Source organism: Nerophis lumbriciformis, linkage group LG33 (genome assembly GCF_033978685.3).
Source record: "Nerophis lumbriciformis linkage group LG33, RoL_Nlum_v2.1, whole genome shotgun sequence".
In the NCBI taxonomy this organism is placed as follows: Eukaryota; Metazoa; Chordata; class Actinopteri; order Syngnathiformes; family Syngnathidae; genus Nerophis; species Nerophis lumbriciformis.
This window is the reverse complement of record NC_084580.2, coordinates 8,252,501-8,266,696: the sequence shown is the minus strand read 5'-3', so window position 1 is coordinate 8,266,696 and position 14,196 is coordinate 8,252,501. Positions and strand designations below refer to the sequence as shown.

General features: G+C 37.1%; 1 protein-coding gene across 1 annotated transcript in view; it reads right to left on the bottom strand.

The window, feature by feature from the left end:
• Positions 1–380: 380 nt before the first annotated feature.
• The window catches only part of LOC133575788 (corticotropin-releasing factor-binding protein-like), a 14,156-nt gene continuing 340 nt past the window's right edge, over positions 381–14,196 (bottom strand). Inside the window, exons 3-7 of the mRNA XM_061928623.1 lie at positions 13,815–13,972; positions 11,178–11,388; positions 8,037–8,191; positions 4,439–4,559; positions 381–658 (exon numbers count right to left, since the gene is read on the bottom strand). Coding sequence (XP_061784607.1) covers positions 504–658; positions 4,439–4,559; positions 8,037–8,191; positions 11,178–11,388; positions 13,815–13,972 — 800 coding nt within the window. The 3' untranslated portion in view covers positions 381–503. The remainder of the gene's footprint in view (positions 659–4,438; positions 4,560–8,036; positions 8,192–11,177; positions 11,389–13,814; positions 13,973–14,196) is intronic.

Below are 14,196 nucleotides of genomic sequence, written 5' to 3'. Positions count from 1 at the left end.
AACATATCGGATTAGGAGGAATTAAAGGGGATGTGCCACAGTGTGACGCTGAGTGCCAAAGACATGTTTTTAATAGGAAGATAAACACGCAAACATTGTCAATGACTCTCAGGCTCGGCTTGTAATTGTCCTAAAATTAGATGGTTTGTTTATGGAGATTGGATTTAGTGAGCATGGGTGAGTCCTTTGAGCAACTGCAGAAAAAAAAGAGTCAGTTTTAATATAGAATACTGTACGCTGCATGACATTGAAAAAACAACATGTTTTAAAACAGACCATTCAAAATCTGCTTTGTCGTGCATTATGGTATGTTTTTTTATTTTCAAAAGGTCAAGGTAATACCAACAAGAGTGACTACTCAGGAAGGCAATAGGATTAACCCTGATTTATTCAATAAAGCAAAAGCTAATGTTGGAAAAGTAAAATTAATATCTGCTAATAAGAAGAAAACAGTTATTTATATGTATGAACTCATGTATTTACAGGTAGTGTAGTGCATGTGATTATTCTACAGTGCACATGTGATCCAGGGTGTTGTCAGTGGCCTTCGGCAGCTGGTTGCGTTCCAATAGTCGGTACTGGAAAGACACTTGGTTGATGTAGTTGCCACTGGAGACCAGTCTCAGCACAGAGTTATCACAGCCAATCTTCATCTGGGCTGAGGAACCGCACAGAGAACCACAGTGAGGATTTAACATTACACTGAATATGAGAATCTTCTTCCAGTGCAAGGCTTTTTGCCTCTGCAAAGAAAGCAACGCCTATTTTCGATCACCACTGACATGGAGGTGGTTTTTGAGCTATAGCTGTTGACGATATTATGGGCCTTAGATTAGTGGAGGGGTACCCAAACTTTTTGACTCGGGGGCTGCATTAGGTTAAAACAAATTTGGCCGGGGGCCAGGCTGTGTATATATGTATATATATATATATATATATATATATATATATATATATATATACATATATATATATATATATATATATGTATGTGTATATATATATATATATATATATATGACGAGCAGGGAAACCTGCAAAACAGGCTTGTAGGGATGATATATCCTCTTGTGTTTTTTCCTGACCTAACGTGTATATATATATATATATATATATATATATATATATATATATATATATATATATATGACTGCTCGTCATACATACATACATATATACATATATATACACACACACATATATATATATATATATATATATATATATATATATATACATATATATATATATACACACACACACATACATATATATATATATATATATGCATATATATGTATATATATTCAGAGCGTGATGATGTCACGTTATCGATGGGAAAATGCATTTTTAGACAATATGATTTGCCTGAACGGCTAGTAGACACAGAGAGTAACAAACGGTAGAAAATGGATTAGAAAGGACAGATTTAAAAAACTTATAATTAAAAAAAAATATTTAAAAAATATATACATTTTAATTTTTTTTTTTTAACTTCCCACTTAACACTTCCCACTGGCCAAATTTTGGATGCTGGCGGGCTGTAGTTTAGGGACCCCTGGATTTACCTGAAGTACCACCTCAGCAAAAACCTGGACCTTTAAGTTCCATCATTATGATCAACATTGAAAAACAGTAGCGTAGCAGGCCAAAGTAGTCACTAATAACAAGGCAAAGTTTCATGTAACAATACATATTTTTGGCCACTTGTAACATTACACACAGTTTGAACAGTAAGACTGTGTTTGAATATAAGAAAATGAACCACTGTACTTTAATCAAGTGATTCTTTGGCGTACCACGACATAGAGCCCGCGTACCATTAGTGGTACACGTACATACAGTTTGAAAATCCCTGCCTTAGCGTTCTCTGTTAGCCATTTTTCAACAGTTTTTTTTTTAAAGCAAAACAAGCTGATTAGCCGACTATGAAGAAAACCATGAAGAAAATAAGCATTAGATATTAATTTGTGTGTCTCATTTCTACATAAAGCAGACTAAACTTTGTTTAGTAGGGAATTACGCCTTTTTGAGTTGTTTTGCTTTTATTTATATTTTAAAAAAATATCACATGTATGATTTTATCATGCAGTCATATATACAAGCGGATTAACACTCAACAATGAAGCATCTGTAATAATAATAAAAACAAAAAATGTTAAACATTTGTTAAAGTTCAAGTTAAAGTACCACTGATAGTCACACACACACACACTAGGTGTGGTGAAATTACTCTCTGCATTTGACCCATCCCCTTGTTCAACCCCCTGGGAGGTGAGGGGAGCAGTGAGCAGCAGCGGTGGCCGCGCTCGGGAATCATTTTGGTGATTTAACCCCCAATTCCAACCATGTGATGCTAAGTGCCAAACAGGGAGGTAATAGGTCCCATTTTTATAGTCTTTGGTATGACTCGGCCGGGTTTTGAACTCACGACCTATCGATCTCAGGGCGGACACCCTAACCAAAAGGCCGCTGAGCAGGTTTCTCAGTTGTCAAAAATGCTTCGCTTTGATTGATACCCCAGTAAAAATACTGTATTTCCCCAAATAAGTGCGGTGGGCATTTATTCACTTCACTACTTAAAAGGGAGCTATGATCATTTTCATTATATTCTGACTTATAAATGATGATACAAAAATGGATACTCGTGTTCGATAATGACAAAGGTTTATGCATTCCAGCGTGAGCTTGCACGCTGTTAGGACGTCTCCGAACGCTGTGTTTTTCAGTCGTTTTGACAGCGTGACGTCATTGTGTACTTAATGTCTTAAATGTACTTATTTGGGCATTTTAAGTACATGCTGTCGGCCAGGTCAGTTAACATCCACAATGTCCTCCCATAAATCCACAAGGTTGCTCTTTTCTTGTATTTTAGTGAAGTCATTTATGAAAGGTAAACATGGTAAGTTTTACTGTACGGCAGGCTATTAGGATCTCGCAACTACACAACAACTAAGCACACAAGCTAGACCAGGCCTGGGCAATTATTTTGACTCGGGGGCCACAATTAGAGAAAAAAATGTGTCTGGTGGCCGGTATATCTATTTTTAGGAACACTAATACAAAACCTCACAATAATGTCTGATTTAATGCTAAAAAAGTTATGACAGACCGCCTTAAAAAATGTAATGGAATTTTACATTTTTCTATGAACGATAAAACACTGAATATTGACAAAATATGAATGCCACACCCCCTTTCGATCGACATATTTTACAATCAAGTGAAACACAACAAAAATGCAACAAACAGTGAAATATGAACACGAAGGGTACAAAATAAACCCACCTACAATCTGATACATCTGATATATCACTAAGCTTTGGAACTTTGTTGTGAAAATCTCCTTCCGCGTCTGTGGAAACGCTTCCCGCCCACACTGCTTGGTGCCTCGTCTGAGGTGCTGTGATGTAGATTACCATAGTAACTAATTAGATGACCATAGTAACTAATTAGATTACCATAGTAACTGATTAGATTACCATAGTAACTGGCATATCAGCCATAAGCGCAGATCCCAACCATTGAAATACTTTGTATCGTTCAAGACTTACGGTCATTAGAAAACATGACTGCACATCATAACGGCAGCTACACTTTCCATCTTAAAGATCTAAAAAAAATATTTGGGAATGTCCGGCGTGCCAGATTGAAAAGCTTAACGGGCCGCATGTGGCCCCCGGGCCTTAATTTGCCCAGGTCTGAGCTAGACATATGTATAATAAGGGTCCTTAATTGAACAATATTGCTGTGTAAAACATGACGATTGTCAATACAAACAAGCATCAAATAATTACAGTTGCATATTAACTCACAGATACAAAGTCTCCAAAGCGTATTAGAAAGTATCCAGTAACAAACGTGTCCGCACCATTCAACTTACTGCGATTATAAGGGTTGTAACCTATTGAATTATTGTGGCCACGCTGTTGCCAAACAATCACTCCCCTTCAATTTAAAGACAGCATAAATCCAATCAAGAGAGTTAATACTAAGTAGGTTAGAGTTTTTCAAATTTATCATTGTTCCCTGTTTGCGTAAATATTACAAGTATGTCTGATTTGTGCTAACATTGTATCGGATCAATATCAATATTGGCCAATACTAAAGGCTCCAATGTCGGTATCGTATTGTAAGTGAATATGTTGTATTCTTTTAATCATACTTATCTTGATTATTTAATTATTTTTTTAAATATTTTAAAATTGCTTGACAAATAGATTATTAAACATTATGTTATTAGAAATATAACATTTATTTGAATATGACTATATATTTACAAGGGGGATTTTCTGTGGAGAAAAATATCTAAGGAAATTATGATATTTATAAAACTGAAACTTAAAAAGTTGTTTAGTTCAACAGTAGTTTTCATAAGACATCTTCGATGCTTAGTGAATTTTACTCGAACGAGACCACTTCTCAGTGAGATTCTCACCGAGTCCGTTGAGTGGGAAACAGAGATCCGCCATGGGGAACATGCGAGATGTGTCCACTCCGTTTCCTCCCAACAGCTCCACGTAGTCCCCAGAACCTGAACAGCCAGACCGGAGCCTCGCCTTCGCAGACACAGAAAAGCAATAATTTCTATTTTCATGCCATGCTATTGAGTTTTATTTATAACATAGTCATTGCACAAAAGCATTCTTTTCATGTTAATATGATATTTATATTTTAGTATTATGGAATGTAATATGTACACATAAACCTGTTTGACAGTATTTATTTATAATGCTGTTTTTAGGGTTTTTTAGGGACTCCTGCTGACTTGCCTCGTTCGTTCTCTCCTATGTGCCACATGCAAAATTTACATTTAATACAGACTACTGACTAAATTGTGAAATTAATATATATGAGTACATTTGTTTCATAATATGCATTCATAATTATGTATTTTTCTTCCAGTGGAACTTGTTTACCGTATTTTTCGGACTATAAGTCGCAATTTTTTTCATAGTTTCAACTTATACTCAGGAGCGACTTATGTGTGAGTTTATTAACACATTACCGTAAAATATCAAATAATACTATTTAGCTCATTCACGTAAGGGACTAGACGTATAAGATTTCATGGGATTTAGCGATTAGGAGTGACAGATTGTTTAGTAAACGTATAGCATGTTCTATATGTTATAGTTATTTGAATGACTCTTACCATAATATGTTACGTTAACATACCAGGCACGTTCTCAGTTGGTTATTTATGCCTCATATAACGTACACTTATTCAGCCTGTTGTTCACTATTCTTTATTTATTCTTGTCATGTCTGTGTTGGTCATGTTTTTGTTTGGCCATGTGCTGTTTGTTTTTTGGACGCTTTTTTAGTTCCTGGTTTCACTCTCTTGCTTTGTCACCATAGCAACCATTAGTTTTCACCTGTCACGTCACGCACCTGTTTCACGTTTTGAGTCACGCACCTGTTTTCACTAATCATGTCACTGTTATTTAAGCTTCGAGTTGCCAGGCTGTCTTTCTGGCAACATCACTCTTTATGATCACTCTTCTTCATGCCATGTTCACAGTTCCATGCCAAGTAAGTTTTTGTTTTTTGTTCATAGTCTTTTGCCTTTGTGCAAGTCTTTTGTTTTCATTAGCCAAGTTTTTTTTACCTGCGCCCTTGTGTGCGCCTTTCGTTTGTTCTTTTTTGATAGTGTTTAATAAATCATGTACTCACATTCCCGTCTCGCCCGAGCCAACTTTTCGTTGCCTTTCGGAAAAACAAAAAACAAAAAAGTCCTGACAATTCTAAATTGCCTTTCAAATGTCTATTCTTGGTGTTGGGTTTTATCAAATACATTTCCCCCAAAAATGCGACTTATACTCCAGTGCGACTTATATATGTTTTTTTCCTTCTTTATTATGCATTTTCGGCCGGTGCGACTTATACTCCGGAGTGACTTATACTCCGAAAAATACGGTACCTACTCAGTGGCCTAGTGGTTAGAGTGTCCGCCCTGAGATCGGTAGGTTGTGAGTTCAAATCCCGGCCGAGTCATACCAAAGACTATAAAAATGGGACCCATTACCTCCCTGCTTGGCACTCAGCATCAAGGGTTGGAATTGGGGGTTAAATCACCAAAATGATTCCCGGGCGCGGCCACCGCTGCTGCCCACTGCTCCCCTCACCTCCCAGGGGGTGATCAAGGGTGATGGGTCAAATGCAGAGAATAATCTCGCCACACCTAGTGTGTGTGTGTGTGTGACAATCATTGGTACTTTAACTTTAACTTTAACTTTACTCCTCCTGTTGTTTCTCTGCTGCGTTTGCAGCGCGCATAGTACATTGTTGCTGGAATTGGAAGAAGCGCATGCGAGAGGTTAGTTGGTGTCATACCGCATATTTCTATTCACTTAAAAATGGTCGTTTATTAGTCGCCATGTAAATAGTTTATAACTGTGTATGCAAACCATGTGTTTTGTGCACATACTGTAGCTGGTTTTACGGCTCAAGCCCCTTTTTGTAGAGTATTTCTAAAACATAAAAAAAAAACTTAAATTAATGCTTTAATGATCCGTCAGATCTTGCGAGACCACTTTAGTCCTGCAGAGTAGTGTTGTCCCGATACCAATATTTTATTTCGATAATATTAATATTTCGATAAAATTTTTTTGATACTTTTCGGTACTTTTCTGAATAAAGGGGACCACAAAAAATGGCATTATTGGCTTTATTTTAACAAACAATCTTACGGTACATTAAAAATATGTTTATTATTGCAAGTTTGTCCTTAAATAAAATAGTGTACATACCGTATTTTTCGGATTATAAATCGCACCGGAGTATAAGTCGCACCCGCCAAAAATGCATAATAAAGAAGGAAAAAAACATATATAAATCGCACTGGAGTATAAGTCGCATTTTTTGGGGAAATGTATTTGATAAAACCCAACACCAAGAATAGACATTTGAAAGGCAATTTAAAATAAATAAAGAATAGTGAACAACAGGCTGAATAAGTGTACGTTATATGACGCATAAATAACCAACTGAGAGCGTGCCTGGTATGTTAACGTAACATATTATGGTAAAAGTCATTCAAATAACTATAACATATAGAACATGCTATACGTTTACCAAACAATATATCACTCCTAATCGCTAAATCCCATGAAATCTTATACGTCAAGTCTCTTACGTGAATAAGCTAAATAATATTATTTGATGTTTTACGGTAATGTGTTAATAATTTCACACATTAGTCACTCCTGAGTATAAGTCGCACCCCTGGCCAAACTATGAAAAAAACTGTGACTTATAGTCCGAAAAATACGGTACTAGACAACTTGTCTTTTAGTAGTAAGTAAAAAAATAAAGGCTTCTAATTTATCTGCTGACATATGCAGTAACATATTGTGTCATTTTCCATTCTATTATTTTATCAAAATGATTAAGGACAAGTGGTAAAAAATGAATTATTAATCTACTTGTTCATTTCCTGTTAATATCTGCTTACTTTGTCTTTCAACATGTTCTATCTACACTTCTGTTCAAACGTAATAATCACTTATTCTTCTGTTGTTTGGATACTTTACATTAGTTTTGGATGATACCACAAATTTGGGCATCAATCCGATACCAAGTCATTACAGGATCATACATTGGTCATATTCAAAGTCCGCATGTGTCCAGGGACATATTTCCTGAGTTTATAAACATAATATAATTTTTTTTTAAATGAAAGAAGATGTTGTGATGCCTAAAAATATTGACGCAATCATAGTAGTATCGACTAATACGCTCCTGTACTTGGTATCATTACAGTGGATGTCAGGTGTAGATCCACCAATGGCGTTTGTTTACATTTTGACGTCGGTGAGCTACGGTGTGTAGTGAAGCCGGTACTTTTCAGAGGCGGTATAGTACCGAATATGATTCATTAGTATCACGGTACTATACTAATACCGGTATACCGTACAACCCTACTGCAGAGGAACCGGTGAGTCACTATAAAATGCTCCTTTGGCCAACAAACCTGTGTGGTAATTATAGAGACTATGCAGTATATCCATATGTTCCTATCATGTGTGTCTCACCTCGGGGCTGATCTCATTACTTTTGGCTTGTTCCAGGCTCAGTTGTGTCAGCTGGATCTCCACCGGGTAGATGATGGAGAAGCTGCAGTTCCTGCGCAGATGCGGCGTCACCATGGTGAAGCTGCCCTCTGGACTCTGAGACATGATGTTACACGCTTGACACAACAGACACGGGAGGACAGGTTTTAAATGCCATACTGTTCTCGTCAAACCGTTAGCAAATTATGCATCAGAGGAATGAGATAATACAGAAGATGCCGGAGGGACATACATTGTGGTTGTCTGCACGTTATAGGGTAGGGAATCATATTTGGTAACTTCACACCTCATACGGCAGTGGAACTGTGTGAATTTTAACCCCGCCAAGTAATGATTGACAGGGCTGAAATGTTTTGTAACTTGAACCTTTGGGGCGGCGTGGCTCGGTTGGTAGAGCGGCCGTGCCAGCAACTTCAGGAATCCAGGTTCGATCCCCGCTGTTGCGTCCTTGGGCAAGACACTTTACCCATCTGCTGCCACTGCCACCCACACTGGTTTAAATATAGCTTAAAGATGTAGATAACAGGTTTCACTATGTAAAGCGCTTTGAGTCTCTAGAGACAAGCGCTATATGAATATAATTCACTTCACTTTAAGGCATGTGGTACATTGTGGATTGCTTTGATTCTCAGTATCGATTAAAAAAAAATGTTTGATTTAAAATTATACGACCGTCTTTCTTCCAAGGAGGAAATTAATTTGGTGCACCCATTTGGTTCCGTTGACTCCCAATAAAAAGATGTTTTTGAATCAATTCATCTTAAATCTTGATTTTCCCATTAATACCTAAAAAGTAAAAATAAAAAATAGAATGGGTATTATCAGTGGCGGACCGTGCGTTTCCCACCTCGGCCTTCAGTGCTGACCGACTTCAATGATTACCTCTCAAAATATCGTAATTTATGTCACCACATGACCATTGCTGGAGAAATACTATACAGAAACACATTTACGCACTACTGCAAATTGAACCACATCAACAGTGTACAAAACGGGTTATTTTCTGGCGCATTTAAAAATCAATAAACCCGCATCAGTAATTAAAACATATCTTATGTGGTACTGTCAAAATTAAAATTGCAAAAAAACATATTAAACGTGAATTAAAAAAAAAAAAAAAATAATTGAACTCACAATTTGCAGAACCCATTCGACGCCGTATAACCCAGTCGTACCGCTCGTCGTCGGCTGATTCGAGTGGAAATGGCGGGCATTTCCCCATTTCATCGCCGACATTGTCTCACAAGAACTAGCTTCTCTTTAAATATCCTTCTTGAAAATGGCCTTGCAAATATATATCCGCCACCTAATCAACGTTTTGTTCTCCTTTTTTGTGGGTCAACACTTCCTGCTAAATTGAAACTAGTGATTGGATACTCATTTTGGAACAACGAGTGAGTATCCAATCACAGTCTCGTTAACATCAGGCTACTTACATTGGCTACTGTCAACAACTTGTGATCTGATTGGCTATCGCAACTGTCTATCAACTATATGTCCCCGTTCACTTACAGTGCATAGATGCCTTCATTGTTGATTCTGAAGGCCCAGGGCAGATTTGGTACAGCATGGCTACATAAGCTAGCTGAATTCTGATTGGCTAAAAAATCTAACTTAAAAACAGCAGCACTGGAAGGAGCATAATATGACATGAAGAGAATATGAATACTTTTAGATATTTAGGGAAAGTAAATAAAAAAATAATTTTATCTTTAATTATGATCATTATTTCTGGTTATGTTAGGCCAGCAGAGAAGGCCTTGCTGTGATGAACCATCTTAAACAACAATAGCACAAAAGCTTCATCATATAAAGTTTGATTGAACACTTTGCACAGCAATACAATGTAGTTAAATATATATTTTATTATATTTATACATGTTAACATGAGGGACCATATTAGCCTGCTCAGTGACCTTATGGTTAGAGTGTCCACCCTGAGATCGGTAGGTTGTGAGTTCAAACCCCGGCCAAGTCATACCAAAGACTATAAAAATGGGACCATTACCTTCCTGCTTGGCACTCAGCATCAAGTGTTAGAATCGGGGGTTAAATCACCAAAATGATTCCCGGGCGTGGCAACCACTGCTGCTCACTGCTCCCCTCACCTCCCAGGGGGTGAACAAGGGGACGGGTCAAATGCAGAGGACAAATTTCACCACACCTAGTTTGTGACAATCATTGATACTTTAACTTTAAATTAACTTAGAACCTACGGGTCTAAAGTGTAAAGTTTTTCGGTTTTCCTCTAACATTGTCGTCACAAGTTTGTCCCGGTTTTCGTATAGAGTCTCGATTATTGTGCGGCCAAACATCGCCCGTAACAAGCAAGTCCGTTTGTCCCCACATCATTCCGTGCAACAAAGAACCGCAGGAGTTGGTGACTCGTGCTCCCATGGGGCCAAAGAAAGTTGCGAGTGCCAGCACTTTGAAGAAGTGAGAGAGAAACACCATTGAATTTTAGGAAAGAACTTTCATTTTTAACAAGTAATACTATAAATAAATGTGTTTTGTATTGATAACATTTGTGGCCGTCTGGGTTTACATTATATCTTACTAACGAAAGCATTTTTAATTTCAAAAGGGTTAATCATGGGATACAATATGAAGATACGACATTTTTCTGACTGTAACAATAAAAATCAGTCTAAAAGAGACTGTAGACCTGGATTTTCATTGTTTACCAATAGATGCCATTATTTTCATTATTTTGCTATTTTGTTTGCTGTACTCGCCCTCGCTGTCACACATGATTGATGCACAACTGAGTGCAAAATTATCTGCGTTACCTTGTTTTTTTGTCTTTTATATTTACATTCATCACAATATAGCAGGGATTTTCAAACCGTGGTACGTGTACCACTAGTGTTACGCGTGCTTCATCTAGTGGTACGCCAAATAATCACTTGATTAAAGTACAGTGTTTTATTTTTCTATATTCAAACACAGTGTTACTGTTCAAACTGTGTATTGTAATGTTGGTCACTATGATGGTACTTGGAGAGCCGAGTGTTTTTCTGGTGAACGAGGTTTGAGAACCACCACAATATAGGATTGCTTTGTGGACCTTTAAGAGTCTGTACAGATGTTGCGTTCACTTACGAAAAGGATTGCGCAGCTTTTTCACGACGAGGGTGAAACCACTGTCGGGGCTTTGGATGCGGAAGAAGATCATGGCCACGTTTTGGGACGAGCGACTGGTGTGTCCCGGTGCCGTGGAGGAGCAGAAGTCTGTGTAGCGCTGGTGCATTGGCAGCGGGTGGTCTTCACTGCTGGGGAACTTCTCCCCCTTTAGGACCCAACCGTCAAACATCTGTAAATACACAATTTGGTGTAATAGCATCCAATACAAAACATGCATTCCAAAATGTATCTGAATAGTCAATGATATGTCAACCAGGACTGAGAAAATCTCAGCAGAGTCCTGTGAATCAACTATTTAATATAGTGTCAAAACTATATGAGCATGCATTGAAAGTACTTATATTTGATGTATTTTCTAATTCTAAGCTAAAAACGCACTCCTGTTGCTTTCAGACCAGTTGCATAAATGAGTTATATTCACCATAGCAACCTTGTGCAACATTGTTTTGCATATAGTAATTTTGAGTCGGTCAAATGTGTATTATTTGAAAAAAAAAAAAACACAAAAATATGTTTATTTTAAGAAGCTAACACTTTAACTCCTTTTCATTGAAAAGGAGTTAAATGCCTCTGTATTTAAGATAAATATTCTTTTTACCAAGCAAATTGATGGATAATTTGCTTTGAAATCACAAGTCAAAATGTTTTTTTATTTTATTTTATTTTTTTTTTTACTCAAAGAGTAAAAATGCATGTCTTTCAATATGCATAATAACAAAAAGGGTAATATTTTAAAAATGGATAGATGTTGATCCAACTCATACTGACTGGTATACACAAGCTATGGAGATGATATCAGTAGAAAAAAACTGCATTTAGTTTAGATAATAATGAGTCATATATTGGAATATGGGATCCATTATTTGAATTTGTTTTAACTATTAAATGAACCAAAATATGACTTATTATATCTTTGTGGAAAATATTGGACACAATGTGTTGTCAAGTTTATGAGATGCGATGCAAGTGTAAGCCACTGTGACACTATTGTTCTTTTTTTTTTTTTTTTAATTGTTATTAATGTTTGTAATGATCATTTCAATGAGGGATTTTTAATCACTGCTATGTTGAAATTGTTACTAATATTGATACTGTTGTTGATAATATTAATTTTTGTCTCACTACTTTTAGATTGTTCCGTGTCATGTTTGTGTGTCCTCAATTGCTCTGTTTATTGCTATTATGAATGTTGCTCGGTCAGGTTTGGTTTTGGAATTGGATTGCATTATTATGGTATTGTTGTGTATTGTTTTGTTGGATTGATCAATAAATTAAAAAAAAAAAAAAAAAAAAAAAGTCAAAATGTTTGCATAATCTTGTTAAATTATAAAAAAAAAAACCCATTAAATCTTAGAATAAATGCAATTGCGTCCAGTGCATTTTTGCCTGTTAGAAATAAAAGAACAAATACATTTAGCAAGAAAAATTAAGTGCTCTATTGACACTATCCACTATTTCTGTCAGAGTTTGTTGGTGACGAACCCCAAGATGCAGAGATGACGGCAGGCATTGAGCGAGAAAACATGATTTAATTTAGCACTATAGCAAAAAAACTAACAAAAGGGTAACAACAAAAGGCGCGCACAAGGCGGAGAACAAACTTGGCTATGAACTAAAATAGCACAAAAGCTAACTGTCGACAAGAAACAAAAACACTTACTGTGACACAAAGGAACTATGACAAGAGCAGAGTGAACAAAAGTAGACAGAGCTACAACAATTATTATGACAGGTAGTAGTGACAACAAGTATTAGCGACAATGACAATAATCCAGCACTGACTGGAGGGGAAGGCAGGTTTAAATAGCAGGTGGCTGATTGACACCAGGTGTGGCCAGGTGCCAATCAGCCACAGCTGAGGGGACACAGCACTCAGGGAGACAAACAGGAAACAGAACCAAAACAAGAGCGCTGACAGGAAATACTACACACACAGAGGAAAAACTAAAACACAACCAAACTGTCAGGGGCAAGCCTGACAATTTCAAGGGCCACATAAAAGGAAGTGGCGGGCCATATCTGGTCCCCAGGCCTTGAGTTTGACACCTCATGTGATTAAACACAAAACATTAACACATTAATCATGTACAGACGCTGATTAATCCTGCAATTTTTTATAGGCGGCACATGCTCATTTAAGTGGACCCCGACTTAAACAAGTTGAAAAACTTATTCGGGTGTTATCATTTAGTGGTCAATTGTACAGAATATGTAGTGTACTGTGCAATCTACTAATAAAAGTTTCAATCAATCAATCAATCAATCAATGCTCCTTTACCATAAGGCAGACTGGCTGGACTTTAGATAAAAACTGTTTGACGTGATATTCTGACAACAAAATTGCATTTGTGTAAAAAAATTGGGGTCGTTTTTAAAGTCAATGCAAACTATGCACGTGAGTAATTTACTGCGATTAATGAAAATGCAAACGTGTGATTAATCTGGTTTAAAAAATGTATCTTTTGACAAGTAGTTTTTTCTAAGGAGTCAGTTGCCTGCATGCTGAGCCGTATGAATAGGTCAGAATATTAGGAACGGCTCCCGGTGTGATGCAGCAACAATAACAAACACGTTGTTTGGGATCTATGGCGGGACCTTGACGAAGTCGCCGCCGTTGCAGTCGATTTTGACGTCGGACAGCTCCATGGCGATGACCTCACTGGGCTCGCCGATGGCAAAAGTGGCGCAGGCGAGCTGCGGCTTCGACGCCACGAAGGTAAAGTGGCCCTCTGTGGCCAACATGTCCAAACATCCTGACAAAAGTGGAGAATGGGGGTGGACAACATGGCAAAAAACACCATAATAATGTAGATAAAGTAGCCTAAAATACATTCATATTTGCACATATTCTTATAATCAATTGGAGAATGCCTGGTGGTGTACATTGTGGTGAAGACAATCATGCATTTTAGATAGAGATGCCAAATATTGTTGTGTGGAAGATCAGTAAATAAGTGATAGTAATGAAGGCATGAAT